This window comes from Cyanistes caeruleus, chromosome 24, assembly GCF_971803275.1.
Source record: "Cyanistes caeruleus chromosome 24, bCyaCae1.hap1.1, whole genome shotgun sequence".
NCBI classification, from domain to species: Eukaryota; Metazoa; Chordata; class Aves; order Passeriformes; family Paridae; genus Cyanistes; species Cyanistes caeruleus.
This window is the reverse complement of record NC_141724.1, coordinates 5,249,566-5,267,667: the sequence shown is the minus strand read 5'-3', so window position 1 is coordinate 5,267,667 and position 18,102 is coordinate 5,249,566. Positions and strand designations below refer to the sequence as shown.

The 18,102-nt window shown below is 56.0% G+C and overlaps 3 protein-coding genes across 5 annotated transcripts in view; 1 reads left to right on the top strand and 2 right to left on the bottom strand.

Moving 5' to 3' along the window:
• The window catches only part of LGR6 (leucine rich repeat containing G protein-coupled receptor 6), a 145,307-nt gene extending 138,093 nt beyond the window's left edge, over nt 1–7,214 (bottom strand). The window contains exon 1 of one of the 2 annotated variants that reach the window (XM_023942356.2): nt 6,913–7,214. In XM_023942356.2, the coding sequence (XP_023798124.2) occupies nt 6,913–7,175 (263 nt within the window). In that variant the 5' untranslated portion in view covers nt 7,176–7,214. The remainder of the gene's footprint in view (nt 1–6,912) is intronic. The other variant, XM_023942357.2, reaches the window with a different exon arrangement.
• Nucleotides 6,884–11,026, top strand: LOC147649430 (uncharacterized). Its single transcript, XM_086862069.1, has 2 exons — nt 6,884–10,187; nt 10,330–11,026. Exon 1 carries the CDS (start codon nt 9,849–9,851, stop codon nt 10,164–10,166), a length of 318 nt encoding a protein of 105 aa, XP_086718195.1. The 5' UTR covers nt 6,884–9,848; the 3' UTR covers nt 10,167–10,187; nt 10,330–11,026.
• A 4,521-nt stretch (nt 11,027–15,547) lies between these two features.
• The window catches only part of LOC111939897 (receptor-type tyrosine-protein phosphatase V-like), a 41,576-nt gene continuing 39,021 nt past the window's right edge, over nt 15,548–18,102 (bottom strand). For both annotated transcript variants that reach the window (XM_086861760.1, XM_086861762.1), the window contains one exon: nt 15,548–16,772. In XM_086861760.1, the coding sequence (XP_086717886.1) occupies nt 16,713–16,772 (60 nt within the window). In that variant the 3' untranslated portion in view covers nt 15,548–16,712. The remainder of the gene's footprint in view (nt 16,773–18,102) is intronic.

Here is an 18,102-nt window from a genome sequence, read left to right as displayed (position 1 = left end):
GAGACTGTGGACTTTGGGCTGTACAGGGCAGGGATGGCACTTCCTATTAGTCTGCCAGCAGCAAAGAAGGTCAAGCACAGAGCGTCCCCCTGTGTGCTGGCCAGCTGACAGCAGAGGCATTTGGAAGTCCCGGGCTCTGTTGTGGCCTGAGAAGTGGAAGGGTTGGGGAGTGAATCTGCACCTTTTTGGGGTTTTTGGGTGGGTCCTGGTGCTGCAGTGGGGCTCTTGTGGTGACCATGGCATGAAGAAGAAGCTGTAGATGGGCCCTGGCACCAGGCAAGCATCAGGCACAGGATGGTGTCTCACCGGTGTGTGCAAAATCACCTGGGGCAGGAGGGCAGCATTGGCCCCAGGAAGGATTTAATTTACACTTTGCATTGGGATTTTTGTGTTCTCTGCATTTTTGGCTGCTCCCTCTTTCTCCCTAGGGCGTGTGGCTGTCCCTAAAGCACACAGGGGTCACCTCTGCAGGAATCCCCAACTCCTTGGGAGCCTTGATCACCCCTTCAGCCCCAGCACCCTCCCCAGAGCTGTCATGCCTGCCCAGGCTTCCAGAGGGCACATCCTGTCCCCCCCACTGGTGTCCCAGCTCCTGTGGCAGCTCTTGGGGTGCTCCCCATCCCAGGGAGTCACCTCGTGGTTGTCCTTACCCCGGGGGTGCTGCAAGGGGCAGATGATGCTCATGGGGAGGGATTTGGGCTGAGGGGAGCTGCCTTCAGCACTGCTGCTCGAACTGCTCAGGCACCAGCGAGGTACTGAGCCTCCAAACCTGCTGCCTCACCTACCTGCAGCTCTGTGGCTCTTTACAAAATGCAAAGATCAAGAAAAAGGTGTCTTTCCCTCTCTCTGTGCTATGCTGGACATTTTGTGAGCTGGGAAGTGTCTGCTCAGCTTCAAAGCATCCCTGTTTGCTGCACATCCCTGTCAGGGCTCTGTGTGGCACCTGTTTGCAGAGGGTTCAGAGGAGAGGAGTGGGTGATGCAGGGCCCCAGGCTCCCAGTGGAATGCTAAATTCCAGGCAGTATCTCAAAATGTCTCTGCAAGGTGAGAAAAGCCCTGAGGGCTCCTGGTCCCGTTCTCCTCAAAGGAAGCAGCGTGGGGAACGAGAACCTTTCTGTCTGGGAAGCCTCACGAGATGCTTGGCGATACCTGGGAGCAGCCAGGACCTGCTGCTTTTCCCTCCCCGCTGATCCTGCTGTGACAGCAGCAGCCTGACAGCCTCCTCAGCTGTGTCCTGGTGTCTGCTGCTTTCCCAGGACACAGAGCAGCACTGCAGACCCTTCTGGGGATGTGGCACGGAGCAGCAGAGCTGCCTGACACCCCTGTGAGACCCTTGGGATGGCTCCTCCAGCTGAGCTTTGAGCCATGGAGCTACTGGTGTCTGGCAGCCTCCAGGTTTGTCCTTCACCTCCTCCCCTGCAGTGTCTCCATTCCCCACCCTGCCCACGCCCCACACACGGCTCACACCGGCAGATTGGATCAATCCTCACAAAAAAGGAGGAATGGGGGAGTGTTACTGCTCCCTTGAACTGCTGACTGAAGGGGGTAGAGAAGCTGGAGCCAAGGTCCCCTAGGAGTTGTGCAGGGGAAGGATGAGAGGTAATGGGCACAAGATGAATCATAGGATTTGGCAATTTGATATTAGGAAAAGCAGGGTAGTAAAAAACAGGGAAAAGGTGAGGGAATCTTAGAGATACTCCTAAGATTATCCAGTAGGTTTACCCACTGGACAAGATCCTGACCAGCCTCACAAGATGGACCTGTTTGAATGTGGATAAGAGACCTCCAGAAGTGTCTTCCAGCCTCGGATATCTGAGCAATCCTTCCATGTACGTGTGTTCAGGCTGGGCTCTGCGAGATGTGTCACATCCCCCTGGAGCTGTGCAGGGTGTGGGGTGTGTGTGCTCCCTGGCCATGTCCACACGAGACCGTGGCTCTGCTGCTGATGCCTTTCCACCCCAAGGTGTTCTCTGCTGAGAAAGACTCTCCAGCACACCCCTGGCAGGCACAAGCAAGGTGGTGTCATTTTTATTGGTGAAAGAGGAGCAACCTTGGCAAATTGAGAGATTATTTCACCCCCAGCTGTCTCCCCTGTGGGACCAGAGGGGGTCAGGGTGCCATCCTAGGGCAGGGGGCTGCACCCAACCGTGGGCACCTTCCATGGGGACAGCTGGGGACTGGACTGTGCCAGCCCATGGGATGGAACATTCACCCTGGGGAGTCTGAGGTGGGGCTGCCCCCACGCAGGGTGTGCAGCGGTGCCAGGGATCACAGCTGAGCTAACCAAAAAGCTTTGCCCATTTTCCCACGGTCTCTGAGCCCCTCTGCTGCAGAGGAACCTTTCCCTGTGCAGCTCCACTCTCCTGCAGCCCCAGATTGCTGCTGTCCTTTCCAGGGAGCCCCCAGTAGCTCCAGCCACCTCTGCTGCAGCCCCAGATCAGCCCTGACACTGAGAGACAGATGTGGTGTGGGACACGGGACTGTCACCAGCACCTCAGCTAAAGGGGAAATCTCTCCCATCTCCGTGAGCACAGCTGCAGCTTCACCAGCCATGTCTCCACTGCAAACACTTGGTTTGGATGTGTGGGGCCAGGATCAAGGTCAGAGAGGTGCAGGAGTGAGCAAGGATGGGATCCTTGCCAGGCTCAGTGGATGGGGATGGACACCAGCTCATTAGTGGTGAGGCACTAATCATTAATCAAGGTTGATTATGAGGATCCTTTATTTTGCTCTGCTCTCCACAGTGCCAGTGACCTGCTGAGAAGACAGGGCACGGAGCAAAGAAACTGGAAGGTTTTGCAGGCAGCTGCCTGCCAGCCCCATGCTCCTGCTGCCATTCCAGGGCTCTCTCTTAAGCCCTTGGAGCTCTCCAAAGTAATCCAGCATTTCTTTACGTGTTTGAATGGGGAGCTTAAGCCTGTATTTCCATGAAGAACTTAGATCCCATCCAATATCCATACTTTCTATGAAATTTATGCTGATTTGCTTTGACAAACAGCCCTGGCTGCACACCTGTACCTGGGAAGTTAACCTCACATAACTTGCTGTAACTGGTGACAGGAGCAGGGAGAAAAGCCAGCTCTCCTGTCCTCCCCAGTCATTCCCAGCTCGTCCTTTCTACCTCCATCACATCTGTTTGGTCCTCTCACTGGCAGGCTTGGTGTTACCCAAAGAGGGAGGGAGGAAAACTGGGACCCCCTAAACACCCCCCGGGCCAGCCCTGCACACCCGGAGGGTCCCCCCTGTGTCCCCCGGGCTGGGGAGGGGGCTCTGCCCAGAGCCACTGTCACTGGAGCCACCGTGTGAGCCACGGGGACAGGGCTGGGACAGACAGGGGGACCGGGATGGGACAGACACGGGGACAGGGGTGGGACAGACACGGGGACCGGGGCTGATGCAGACACCGGGACAGGGCTGGGACAGACACGGGGACAGGGCTGGGACAGACACGGGGACCGGGGTGGGACAGACACCGGGACTGGGGTGGGACAGACACGGGACAGGGGTGGGACAGACACGGGACAGGGGTGGGACAGACACGGGACAGGGGTGGGACAGACACGGGGACCGGGGTGGGACAGACAGGGGGACCGGGATGGGACAGACACCGGGACAGGGGTGGGACAGACACGGGGACCGGGGCTGATGCAGACACCGGGACAGGGCTGGGACAGACACGGGACAGGGGTGGGACAGACACGGGACAGGGCTGGGACAGACACGGGACAGGGGTGGGACAGACACGGGACAGGGGTGGGACAGACACCGGGACAGGGGTGGGACAGACACGGGACAGGGGTGGGACAGACACGGGACAGGGGTGGGACAGACACGGGGACAGGGGCTGATGCAGACACCGGGACCGGGGTCGGTAACAGCCCACGGGGAGCGGGGCCGGGGCCAGTGACCGCAGCAGGACCATCCCGAAGTGCTGGGAGCTCCAGGGCTGTCCCGAGGTCCCAGCCCCGGTGGAATCCAGGGCTCTGCAGCAGCTCCATCCACCCGCTGGGATCCACAGGGACCCGTGTCCCAGGGCTCTGTGTCCCTGCTCCGAACACCGTGGCCAGGGTGAACACTGCACTGAGCTCCGGGAACAGAGAATGTCCCTGGGTTTGTGGGGATGACCTGCAGCCCTGAGCCCAGCCCTGTGGGGATGACCTGCAGCCGCTGCCCCATCCTGTGACCCCTCAGGGACAGGAGGGTGCCCGATGGGGCTGCCCCTGTCCCCACAGAAACATCAGTGCTGCAATGTTCTGCATTCTCCTGCACCGTCCTGAGACTTCCACTCGTGGGCAGCCGCTTCCAAACCAAGCCCCAGGGACAGTTCTGAGCACTCACACCTCATGTAACAAACGGTTCCCTCTCTCAGGGGAATTACAGCCTGCGTTACACATTTCCCTCATCTTTCATGGTCCGCAGTGAGCATCGTCCTTTCCTGTTTCATTTCTCTCGCAGCTAACTCAGTGCAGCTCTGGCCATCCAGTGGCTGGTACAAGACTGTGCTCCTCTGGCGAGCAGGAGGAGCAGAGAATCCCTCATCCAGCTGTGGCAGCTTCCCCTGGCTCTGCAAAACCCCTCCTGGGCAGCTCAGGGGGCTTTGCTCCAACAGCTGAACACCTGCTCAGCACAACCCAGAAAAACAGCCCCACGGTCTGTGTGTCACTGCCAGCCAGAGAGCACCAACCCAGGGTCTGTGTGACACTGTCACACATGAGAACACCAACCCAGGGTCTGTGTGTCACTGTCACACACAGAACACCAACCCCAGGGTCTGTGTGTCACTGTCACACACAGAACACCAACCCCAGGGTCTTTGTGTCACTGTCACACACAGAACACCAACCCCAGGGTCTTTGTGTCACTGTCACACATGAGAACACCAACCCCAGGGTCTGTGTGTCACTGTCACACACAGAACACCAACCCCAGGGTCTGTGTGTCACTGTCACACACAGGAACACCAACCCCAGGGTCTGTGTGTCACTGTCACACATGAGAACACCAACCCCAGGGTCTGTGTGACACTGTCACACATGAGAACACCAACCCCAGGGTCTGTGTGTCACTGTCACACACAGAACACCAACCCCAGTGTCTGTGTGTCACTGTCACACACAGAACACCAACCCCAGGGTCTGTGTGTCACTGTCACACACAGAACACCAACCCCAGGGTCTGTGTGTCACTGTCACACACAGAACACCAACCCCAGGGTCTGTGTGTCACTGTCACACACAGAACACCAACCCCAGGGTCTGTGTGTCACTGTCACACACAGGAACACCAACCCCAGGGTCTGTGTGACACTGTCACACATGAGAACACCAACCCCAGGGTCTGTGTGTCACTGTCACACACAGAACACCAACCCAGGGTCTGTGTGTCACTGTCACACACAGAACACCAACCCCAGGGTCTGTGTGACACTGTCACACACAGAACACCAACCCCAGGGTCTGTGTGTCACTGTCACACACAGAACACCAACCCCAGGGTCTGTGTGTCACTGCCAGACACAGGAACACCAACCCCAGGGTCTGTGTGTCACTGTCACACACAGGAACACCAACCCCAGGGTCTGTGTGTCACTGTCACACACAGAACACCAACCCCAGGCTCTGTGTGTCACTGTCACACACGAGTTCCAGCACTGAGCACAGATGAACACCCCAGCTCTGCCGCTGGTGCCCGATGGATTTCCCTGGCAGTGCCCTGGCTGCATTCCGAGCTGGCAATGCCGCAGTTTTTGCCAGCCCGTGTGCCAAAGAGCTGTGGATAAACCCGGGATAAACCCGGGAATCTTCCCCAGGGTAAGTGTCTCCCTGAGAGGGATGTTCCCTCTCCCGGTTAAACCTGAGATTTTTCCCCAGTCGTTTCTCAGGATCCTCAGTCCTCAGCAGTGTGATGGCACCCCAGACCACCTCTGCGGCTTGAAATGGACCCCGCAGTCTCTGTCAATTAACCCTTTGGGGAATTAACACCAGAAGGGCTATGAAGCATTCCGATAATCAAGCATTTTAAAATTAAATTAATTCATAAATAACCACAACAGTTACCAATCCCCCAGACTGTCGCCCTGAAAACTCAGCTTCTGAGCTTGCTAACATAGTTTTCTAAAGACTTTCCCAGGACAGTAACTGTAAACCTAGATATGTGTACATTCTTTCTGTTCCACATCTTGTGATGGGCATCTCTCATGGCCAGTGCAGGGGGAAATGTTATCCTGACCATCCAACCCCTGGCCATGGTAAGAAACCTATAAATCCTGGGAGGAAAAATCAACTATCCAACCCCTGGCCATGGTAAGAAACCTATAAATCCTGGGAGGAAAAATCAACTATCCAACCTCTGGCCATGGTAAGAAACCTATAAATCCTGGGAGGAAAAATAAACTCTGCTCTTTCTTCACCACACCTCAACCTGTGTTGATCTATTGATCTTCAGCAGTAACACCAGATCTCTTACAAGGCTTTAGCACTCATTTAAAAAGGCAGCTCGGACTCTGCTGGTGGCCAGCACAAACCCAGACCCCGCAAAGCCCTGAGTTATTGAAACGCTCGACAGAAGGATCCCGGAGCAGTTTGCGCTAATTGCTGGGTAAAAATACTCCATGATGTGCTCAGACAATCAAAAGCGAGCCAGCGAGTCAGATCCCCGGTCCGCTGCAGCCGGGAGCCGAGCATCGCAGCACAAACAGCGCTTGCGAGGGGCGAGGGAGGAGGGGAGCTCGGCAGGTCCTGCCCGAAGAGCTGCCTCTTTTTTTTATTATTGTTGTTGTTATTTTGCTCGGTTTCTGATTTCCACAGGAAATTTAATTTCGGGAATATGTGGCGCTGACTCGCAAGGCGGAGGAAAGGCGCAGCTGTCGGAGGCTCCGGGGGAGGCAGAGGAAGCAGCCAGGGCTGTACTTACAGGTAAGCGGTGCGAGGGCTGAGGCTGGCAGGGACCTCCGAGAGCCCCAGCTCGGAGCAATCCACCGAGAGCACGATGCCATCCTGCTCGCAGTGGCACTGCGGTGGGCAGGGGGCTGCGGGGGGCTCCCCGGGCTGGCACAGGGCACAGCAGCCCAGGAGAATGGCCCACAGGAGGAGGGTGCCCATCCTCTCCCGGCTCTGGGATGGGGATCCCCGGCAGGTCCCGCTGCGGGGAGGATGCAGCCGGGCAAGGGGAGGCATTGCTGAATGATCTTGGTTATTGGGTTTCAAGGGCTGGGCAGGGGCGTGAGACACTCCAATGGGAGGAGTTAAAACTTTCTGCTCTTTCCCTCTCTCTCTCTCTCTCTGAGAGCTGGCAGGAATTTCATTCAAAGGGAAGAAAGGGAGAGAAAAAAAAAAAAACCAACCAAAAGAAACCTCAGCAAATAAAGACCTGTTCATAGCGCCAGGAGCCGGGCTTGTTTTGTAACCGTGTTTTTGTGAGATAGCAGGGCAGGGGAAGGCAGAGCTGGCTCCGACAGGGCACAGCAGTGGAAGGAGAGAGGCAGGAGCACCGAGCCGCCACTTCAAGGGCTCCAGACTTCGGGACGCTGAAATATAACCCCGGATAAAGGACTCCGTGTCTGTGCTGCCTGCAAAACTCAGCTGTGCCTGGAAAGTCAGGGTGCAGCTGGGGAGAAGGGACTGAGGAGCTCAGGGGCTTTGCTGGGAGCGACCATGCCCGAGGCTGTCTGTCTGTCTGTCTGTCTGTCTGTCCTGAGCCCCAGCCCTCACCCTCCAGCAGCCCTGGTGCTCTCTCCTTGCAGCAGGCAGGGGCTGGGGGGATGCAGGGGGATGGAGCAGCGGTGTCACACAGCCGCTCTCCGTGCTGGGACATGGTGCTCCCGTCAGTCTGGCCCAGATCAAGGCATGTGGGAGCTGTGTTTGCAGGAGCTGCCCAGCACTGATGCCAGGGGCTGCTCCAAGAGCTCTTTCTAACCCTGGGTAAAGTGGCCAAAGTAGAGGAATAATCCATTGGGTGGGGGCTTGGGGCCATGTCATCTGGACCTGTGTCTTGGGGTGGCTTAGCAGGGGGCACTGCCTAGCCCAGGGCCTGGTGGTGTCCTGGAACGTGTGGGATCACATCAGGGCTCTGTGCCAAGGAGCTGCCGAGTTCTGGGGCAGCAGAAACACCTGCTCAGCAAAGGGTGCTGGACTGCAGAAGGGGAAGGCTGCAAAGGACAACTCCGTGTCCTCACCCATGACAGCCACTGGCTGCCCAGGGCTGCTGTGATGCCCTCAGATGGGGTCACTGCTGTCATCCCCTGGTTTGAGGGATAGGGGTGAGCCTGACCCCACAGCCTGAACCCCACCAAGTCCCTACAGAGCCCAGCATGTCTGTAACAGGGACAGCAGCTGGACATGGGGCTCACACTGAAGACAGACAGCTGTCCATGGGGCTTTAGGTGGATCTGAACTCCTGGTTTGTTCCTCCCTCTGCCTTCCTCACACCCATGAATGGAGGAGGGGAATGAGGCAGAGGAAAAAGGGCCCAGGTTTGGGTGAAGCACACTGAAGAAGTCACCTCTCCCACTGCAGCCATGCTATGGCAAAGTGCCACGTGGCTAAGGCACAGACTGAGAGATGATTTCACAGCCCTGCTTCCTCTGAATGGGCCTTTCCTTCTGGCACAGGAGTCTCCTGATTGATATCCCAATTGTCTCAGGATAAAAGAGGTGGAAGTGTTATCTGGGGTCAGGAAGGTGAACTGGAGCAGTGGGAGACTTAAACAGCTCCAGGGCTGGGATGCCTTGAAGCTGTGGGTCAGAGCAGGCATCTCCTCCCCAAAAAAGTGCTCAAGATGAAGTTCAGGCTTTGGGGATGATGCACAGACTCTGCCTGAGGGCTCCTGGCTGGGGTGATGCTGGATCTGAAACTATTTCACTTGCAAAGTGCATTCAGATCCCACAGGACTCCCTGTGACTGCTGCAGTCATTGGAAAGATCACCACCGAGTGCAGAGGAGCGAGAGGATTTTGGTCTGGGAGCAAGAACTGGTTTAATTGGAATTAATTCGCTTCCATCATGAACAGAGCTGTCATTAATTAAACATTTGCAGTGTCTTCTGACAGGTCCAAATGTAAAACACTGCTTGGTGGGGAGACAGGGAGCCCTCCTCAGAGGGATGAGGTTCCTCACCAAGCTCTGCCATGGGATGTTAGCAGGGCCTGGAATGCCTGGACATGCTCTGACAGCAGCCAGGAATTCAAAGTCAGTCTGGAGAAAGTGTCAGTCCTGTCACTCCTGGCTGCAGCAGCTCTCATCTGTGATCCCTGCTCCTCTCCCTCCAGCCTCAGCAGCCAATGCCAGCCACATCACCACCTCAGACAATTCCTCATTCAGCAAATTGTCCTCAGGAGCCCAGGGCTGATCACACTGTTAATACAGTTCTTGCAAAAAGTCACACCGAAGAGGTTCCTCCTGTAAACTCATTCAGCTGAAGCAGGGAGATTCCCTCAGGAAGGCACTGACTCCAATTTTCACATTTTTGTGGAGCAGCATGTCCTGACATTGGAGAGCTTTTCTCCATGTGCCTCACTTTGACTTCTCTGTTTGATTTTTACTCCAGGCTGGCTGTGGTGGTTCATATCCATCTCTTATTTCTTTGAGATCTTCTAACAGCTGCCAACATTCAAAGTGTCACCTATTCCAGCATGTCACCCTGGCAACACCAAGAGTCTGACGGCAAGCTGCTTGGACCAGAGAGCTTTGATGCTTCCATGGTAAACCTGGAATTTCTGAGTCCCTCAGGGGTGGAAGTGCCATTTTCAGCCCTCTCTGGCTGAACCTGCAGCTCGCTGGGAGCGGTGTGGGCTGTGCCATTAGTGCGGGCACGCTGCAGCTGCAGGAGCTGCAGGAACAGGAGCTGCAGGAGATGCAGGAACAGGAGATGCAGGAGATGCAGGAGCTGCAGGAACAGGAGCTGCAGGAGCTGCAGGAACAGGAGCTGCAGGAGATGCAGGAACAGGAGATGCAGGAGATGCAGGAACAGGAGCTGCAGGAGATGCAGGAACAGGAGATGCAGGAGCTGCAGGAACAGGAGCTGCAGGAGATGCAGGAGATGCAGGAACAGGAGCTGCAGGAGATGCAGGAGCTGCAGGAACAGGAGCTGCAGGAGATGCAGGAGATGCAGGAACAGGAGCTGCAGGAGATGCAGGAACAGGAGCTGCAGGATGTTCCCCTGCAGGAATAGGAGCTGCAGAAGATGCAGGATGTTCCCTGCAGGAGCAGGAGCTGCAGAAGATGCAGGAGCAGGAGCTGCAGGAGCTGCAGAAGATGCAGGAGCTGCAGAAGATGCAGGATGCTCCCTGCAGGAGCAGGAGCTGCAGAAGATGCAGGAGATGCAGGAGCTGCAGAAGATGCAGGAGCTGCAGAAGATGCAGGATGCTCCCTGCAGGAGCAGGAGCTGCAGAAGATGCAGGAGATGCAGGAGCTGCAGAAGATGCAGGAGCTGCAGAAGATGCAGGATGCTCCCTGCAGGAGCAGGAGCTGCAGAAGATGCAGGAGCTGCAGAAGATGCAGGAGCTGCAGAAGATGCAGGATGCTCCCTGCAGCTCAGCCGTGTTTGTGTGTTGTCCTCTAGCGGTGGCTGCGAGAGCAGAGGGAGGATCACAGCCGCGCTCCCTCCCTGCAGGGCCCGGCTCCGAAGGGATGGAGCCAGACTCCGGACACCAAACAAAAACAGGATTTGGCTGCAATTCCTGAGCATTTCACGAACTATTGCATTATCCTATGGTGTGCAGGAAGACGCTTCTATTTTACCCTCGTGTAGTCTTCTTTCTACTCACCTGAGAAAATCTCTCAGCCTGCAATACACTTTGATGAGACTTTCATCAAAGACAGCCAGGAACTGCTAAAACACCTTCAGAGAAGCAATGCATCTTTAACAATCACAAAACTCAGGCCTCACAATTCAACTGCAATCTGATTTTAGAAAAGATTGAAAGCATGCTCCTCGGTGCAGTCCTGACACACCCTCATTTTTATTGGCAACTTATAAGAAAATAATAGAAATTTTAAAATGCTGAATAACACTGTATAGTACCACTGGAATTTCTGGGTAGTTGTGGTGAATCTGTTAATGGATTAGTCCATGCAGAATTTTAAAATATTTTTTAAGCAATTTTATTTTTTGTCACCTGACACCTCCCAGTGGCAGGTGACATCCCAGTGATGTTTCTCCTGCTGCCTCCACACTAGCACGTCTTTGTACAGCTTGTTTAAAAGAAGGAATTGAAAAAAAAAATTAGGGAAATTTTAGGGAAAAATTGGGGAAATTTAGAATACAACCTAAGTGGAGAACAAGGTCGGGTTCCTGTGAGCTGCAAGTGTAGCCATGGCCTGAGCTGGGCAGGGGCACAGAGGGGCTGGGGGTGGTGGCAGTGGGCTGCTCACAGCAGCACATGCTCCAAGGGGTCTGGCCTTGCACCTCAGGAGAGCCAGGGCCTCGTGGACCAGCGCTGGCCAGGTCCTCTCTGTGGGCCAGAAATGAGATTCCAAACAGGCTTTGGCCTGAGGGTTGTGCCTGGCAAGGTTTTCTGGAGCTGGTGGCAGAGCTGCTGTGGCTGGGGCAGGGCTGCAGTGACACCTCAATGGCAGCACTGCTGTCCCCTCTGCAGGGCCACCAGACCTCTGGGGTCCTGGTGCTACAGCCTGTGGGCCTTGACTTGGTCACTCAGCAGAGTGGAGAGGGTGATGCTGCTCCTCAAAGGTGATGCCAGTGCCCTGGACATCCAGCTGAGGTCCTTCCCGAGCTGGAAAACTGGTGATAGCAGCCAAGTCAAAGTGCTGGAGGCTGTTTGTTTCCATCCTCAGCAGGGGCCTGACACAGCCCCCAGAACAAACCACAAGTGAGTCTCCTGCCCTCCTCCCACGGGACAACTGCTTTGGCCCTCATTTATTTCCTTCCAGATTTTAAAGGATCAACCCAGTGGGATCCCAGTTTGGCTGCTGGTGCCCAAGGACACCCAGTCCACACTGCAGATGTGGATGGTGCCAGCTGAGTTTCACTGCCAAGGCTCCAGGAGGAGCCTGGGGAGGACAGCAGTGAGTCCTGTCCTCCAGAAGGGCTTGCAGGGACAGGAGAGGATGCAGAGAGCCTTAGGCAGGATCACAGGGCACAGGGGCACCAGAGACAAAATAAACATCACCAGGACTGGCCCACGTGTGCTGTGGCATTCACTCATCCCCCTCAGCTGACATCTCTGTGAGGGGATCACTGCTGGGATGTGATCTCTGAGAGTGATGCTCCTCAGACTCCTCATCCCTGGCTCCTCTGGAAGCTGATCCTTTGGCTCCTGGGTGGAGCAGGGTGTGATCCAAACCAGCAGAGATGGAGCAGGATCCTGTGTGTGTCTGTGAGCCCAGCCATGCCCTGCAGAGCCATCCAAGGTCAGAGGCAAATATTCCTGCTCCCATCAGGGCCCTCCAAAGGCTGGAGCAGCACGGTCAGGCTCTGTGTGAGCCTGGGCCCAGCAAGGACTCCCAGGGGCTTTCCAAAACACAGCAAACCCTTGCAAACGAGCAGGAGGTCCCAGTGCCCAGCGTGTGGCACCAGCTGGGGCAGGGGGAGGACAGGGACAGGTGTCCATGGCTCCTGACAGTGCCTGTGAAGTCTCATGGAGAAGGATGGTTCCAGCCTGATGCCCAGGGCACAGAGCAGCACAAGCCTCAGATGCACTGCAGCCCCTTGCTCTGAGGGGCTGCTTGCAAAGAGGGGCAGACCTGTGGCTCCATGCCCTGCAGAGAAGAGGGACAGAGGTGCAGAGCTGGGTAGGAGACCTGTTAGGTGGACTGGAACCCTGGTCCAGTGTCCTACATGCTTGCAGACCTTTCTTTTGGAGCACCTCAGCTGGGTCAGGGAGCCACAGCCACAGCAAGCCTTGCATGTGCAAGAGGGGTGTTGAGAAGGGGCCCTCAGCTCCTGTCCTACTCACCTGTCCCTGGAGGAATAAACTAAACCACAAGAAATTTCACCTCAAGACGAGGAAGAAATTCTTCACATTTAGGGTGGCAGAGCACTGGAACATTTTCCCAGGGAGGTGCTGGATTCTCCCTTTGGAGACGTTCAAAACCCACCTGGACATGGTCCTGTGTCACTGCTCCAGGTAATCCTGCCCTGGCAGGGGGGTTGGACTGGGTGATCTCCAGAGGTCCCTTCCAACCCAGTGATTCTGTGGATTCCCCTTCCCGTTCAAACCCGGCCCCAGCACTTCTCACCAGGAGGTGGCCAACAACAGCAGCTGATGGTGGAGGATGCTGGAGATCCTGGGGGCATCTGGCTGCAATCCTGCTGCTCCTGGCCTGGTACAGCTCAGGTGGAAGAGATGGTGGGCAGTGGGTGTTCCATGCCATGACTGGTGCCAGCGCCTGACTTCATGGAGGTGTCCAGCTGGAGATGTGTCAGGGTGACACAGCTCCCTGTGGTGGGAGCAGGGGCCCATTACACTCTGTGGAGCAGCTGGACTCTGTGTCCTGGGGAGAGCTCAGGCCAGGGAAGAGCCTGGGGCAGAGGTTCAGTGCTGGAGAGGCTGGGATCAAGGAGCTGTGGTGCTCCAGCAGCCACTGTCAGGCCCCCATGGCTGTGCATCCCCAGCTCTGAGGGGTGGTGTCCCTGTGTCCCATCACTGGGCAATAGCAACCCACAGCCTGTCCCTGCTGTGGCAGCCATGGAAAGGGGAGCAGGAAGGAGGCTCCAAACAGACAAGATCTTGCTCATCTCCCGTGTTTTGTCCTCTGCACTGGGGCTGATGGAGGAGGGCAGTGGCTGGATGCTGCTCATCTGGAGCAGGAGAAACATGAAGAACAACATGGCATGGCCCAGAACTCGCTGGGCAGCCCAAGCCAGAGGCTTGTTTTGTTTTAGTGTTCTGTTGTCTTTCTCTCCCCCTCTGGGTTTCATGGCTCTTGAGCTGCAGGGCTGGAAAATTATTCATCCAAACCACAGCTCCCACAACACCCTCTGTAAGCATCTGTGGCTCCAGACTCCACAGCAGCAGTGGGTGGGAGGTCATAAATTCATCATCGTCACCAGCTTGGCCTCCTGTCAGGCGGGGCATGGAGCAGAGGCTGTGCCCCAGACACACACTGTGCCTGTCACAGCCAGCACGTTCTCACTGGGCAAGGCCTGCTGGCCACTCTGGGTGACAAATCCCTGTCCTGTGCCTGTCCTGGACACGAGCAGCTCCCCCCACGGCTGCTGGAGGAGCTGTGCTATAGCTGCAGGTGTCTGCAGGTGCACCTCGGCTGCTGGGAACACCATGCTGCTGTTTTAGCCAGATGTGAGGGCCAAGGGATCACTCTCTCCTGGGCTTTTGGAAGCTCTGTGGACAGCACCGTGCCTCCCTCACTTTGCCTTTAATTTCTTTATGTCTCAGGGCCAGCGCCCCTGGCAGCTCTGTGCCACCAGCTGTGGGTGACAGGGCATGGTGGAGTCAGAGGCACAGAAAATATTCCTTTATCTGTGCCTCACACACTCGAGAGGACACTGAGTTTAACCTGAGACCATGGAGAAAGCTAAAACTAAGTGGAGAAACTGAGAATGTGAGTGTGGAAGTTAGACAGAATGATATTAAGCCACTGGGTGAGAAAGTTAGAGTTTAGGGTTTAAGCTATATTAGTGCATAAGGGACAACATGGGGGATTTAGAGCATTGTCCCTTTGTCCTTCATCTTTTTTCTTCTAGGGTTTTTGGGTAATATGAGGTGATTGGATGGAAGAATCTGCGTTGTGGGACACAGGTGTTTGGTTATTGGGTTAAAAGTAAAAATAAATTAGTTGGCATTTGATAATTGGATGGTTTATGCTTAAAAGGCCTCTGGACAGAGTCCGAGGTGAGTGTGTAGAAGTGCTCACTGTCTGTAAAAATGTAATATAGATAAGGGAAAATAAATATCCCAAATCCAAACACAAAAACCATCTCTCTGCTTGTGAATCTCGATCCTGGGGAAAAGAACTGAACACTTTTACATTTGAAACTTCTACACAGGAATGCTGCAGCTTGGAGCTGGGAGCAGAGCAGGGGATTCAGGGAGGCAGAGGGGACTGAGCAGCTCTGCCTGCTGTACAGAAGGTATCCCACTGCTCCCAGCCAGCTGTGCCACATCTGGGCAGGGCACAGCAGGCAGGACACTTGGCTGGGCACTGCTGGGGACGGGTGGTGCAGGGTGGGAGGCGTGTGGAACAGCAGTGCCAGAGAAATGTGATTTAGGAGAGGGAGAAAAGGATACCCAAATGTAAAAGAGGCCTCATCCCACTGCTGGGATGGCTGAGGTGCCCTGGGTGCCCCATCCTGGGATGCAGATCCTTGTTTGGAAGAGGGAGAAGCTTCCAGTGGAATCACAGGGGAACTAGGATGAGTGGCCAACTCAGTCACCCAACATCTGCTCTTTAGAACAGGTCTTGGGAGCCCCTTATCAAACCTGGTTTGTCTCCTCACCCCACTCCAAGGCAGCTGCCACAGGACATGGAATATTGGGCAGGAGTGTGGGCCACGCTGGGACAGGGTCACTGCTTTGGGATTGCACTGTAACCCCACCCTGAAAGGTAAACAGGGTCCCAGATACATGAGGAATATACTTGTGAAACCATCTTTTTATTTAACTCTTCCTTCTGTCCTGCACTTGCAGCTCAGTGAACTGAGCTGATTGTTGTGATTTCAGCTTGGGCACGGCCACCCCTCCTTCAGAGCAACCCAGGTCCCAGAGCAGCAGGACTGGGAGCTGCTTACCAGTGTGTCAGCTGAACCAGGTGGCTTTGACCTGCTCCTGGGTGCTGGGGAGCTGGCATGTTCACAACTTTGAGCCTAGGCTTCATCTGAAAATGTCCTCATGAAGCTCTGGGTGGGCTCAGTGTTCACTGCAGAAGTGTTTCCTCAGGGGAAGGAGAGGATGAGCGTGACCAGAAGCTGCTGTGCCATGGAGCACCTGGAGTGCCCAAGGGACACAGCTGTCCTTTAGGGAACAGCATCCACGCTGCAGCCTTCACACCAGGCAGACCCCTGAAAGCCAAACCCCCTTACAAGCACACACGTTCCTAGGGCTGTTTATTGTTTGTACCTAAGGCCATTCCACCAGCCCAGACAAGCCAGGTCCCTCAGCACCTCTGAGACCTCCAGAGCAGCGCCCACAGGCGCCCCCAGCCCAGGGTGTCCATGCTCGTGTGGGGCCTCAGAGGCACCGCAGGGCCCCACGGCGCGTCCTGAGGGGGGCACAGAACCTTCCAGGCACCAGGAACCTCAGGAGATGTCTGAAACTGGAGAGCATCCCCTCCTGCCCCCACTGTGGCTGCGCTGAGAGGCTGCAGCGGTGCGTGGACACTGTCCGTCTGTCCAGGATACCCTGGGGCAGGACACTGTCCGTCTGTCCAGGACACCATCTGTCTGTCCAGGACACCCCGAGGCAGGACACTGTCCATCTGTCCAGGACATAGTCCATCTGTCCAGGACACCCCGAGGCAGGACACTGTCTGTCTGTCCAGGACATTGAGAGGCAGGACACTGTCCATCTGTCCAGGACAGAGACACTGTCCGTCTGTCTGTCCAGGACACCCCGTGGCAGGATGCAGTCTGTCTGTCCAGGACACCCCATGTCACAGCTCACCCCACGCTGGGGACAGTGCCCAGGGAGGTCACGGCAGGGCTCGCTCTGTGCCAGGAGCCCCACGGTGCCCTCAGCAGCCCCCAGCTCCGTCCAGGACCCTGCAGAGGGGAGCAAAGGGTGCCAGGAAGGGCCAGGCGGCGTCAGGGCTGGTTCTGAGCGAGGATGTCCTGGATGCAGGTGTACAGGAGCATGTACTGGTCCTGCAAGAGAGAAAGAGGGGTCACAGTCACAGATTAACCCTGCAGTGTGCCTTCAGAAATCCTCATTAAGGAACAGTGCCTGATAGAGGAGCACAATTTGCTCTCCCCAGTGATGGTCCTGTGTCAGTCAGAAAGGAGGAACCAGCCTGTTATACCATGTTTGCTTCCCCTTCTTCACCCCCCATGATGGAGGGAGGAACCTGTGAGGAATATCCCATCTAAAATGGAGAGGATCAATTTCATTTGGCTTCCTCCAAGTGCCCCAGTGGTTTTTGGATGTGCTGTGGTGTTTGCATCCAAAACAAGAGCAAAGAGCAGCTCCAGTGATGCTGCAGGGCGTGGAGCTGGAGGGCCTGGGGTCTGACAGTGACCTGGGGCCAGGAGGGAAGACCTCTGGAGCAGGAGTTTCCCCTGGTGTAGTCCCAGTGTACCAGAGCCAGGTGCTGACAGCAGATCAGGGCAGGTGCTCACAGAGGTACAGGAAAATCTGTGTGGGTTCCACCCAGCTGCATTGTTTTTTACTCTCTTTTTAGTATCACCAAACTGATCCATCAGGTGCAAACACGGGCTCAGAGCTCTGAGACCCCCGGTGTGTTTGGTATGAGGCTCAAATGCCAGGCTGCCCCAAAATGACAGCAGGAGTAGGCAAGATGTGAGGGAGGTGAGCAGGGCTGTACTCAGGGCACAGAGCTGAGGACAAGGCCAGCAGGCACATGGTGTGGGCTGGAATGCCATGGCAGTGGGCAGGGGGGATTAGGAGCTGCAGAGGGGCCCCAGCAGCATTCCCAACAGCTCGTTAATGCTCTGGCTGAGCCTCAAGTCACGAGGAGCCTCCTCCCTGTGGTGGCTGAGCCTCACCGAAGGGCCGGGAATGCCTGGGATCACACAATGGCTGAGGCTCCAGGTCAGCAGAGCGTGCTTTCAGCCAGTCAGGTCCGATTGTGAAACCGGCACTGACAGCCCAGGCTCCAGCCCAGGCACACTCAGTGACCGGCCACAAGCAAGAGCACATCCCCTGGGACACGCTGCAGCTGCTGGTGTTTAACATCCCACAGCTGCCCATGAATATCCATCAAAGGCTCGTCTTCCCCCTCGCTCCCCTCCCCAAAATCTGATGTCCCCAACACGCCAGCCGCCGATGACCCCGCAGACATAAAGGGGTGCTGGCACACCCACAGGGATGGAGGAGGCTGGAGGGCAGCCCTGCTGCTCAGAGGGGAATCAGCTGCTCTGCTGCCCCCCTTCAGAGGGACAGCAGCGTTTGATGGGCACTTGCTGTGCCTTTATGGGTGAATTGTGTCCCTGCAGGGCCAAGGGAGCACAAAGCAGC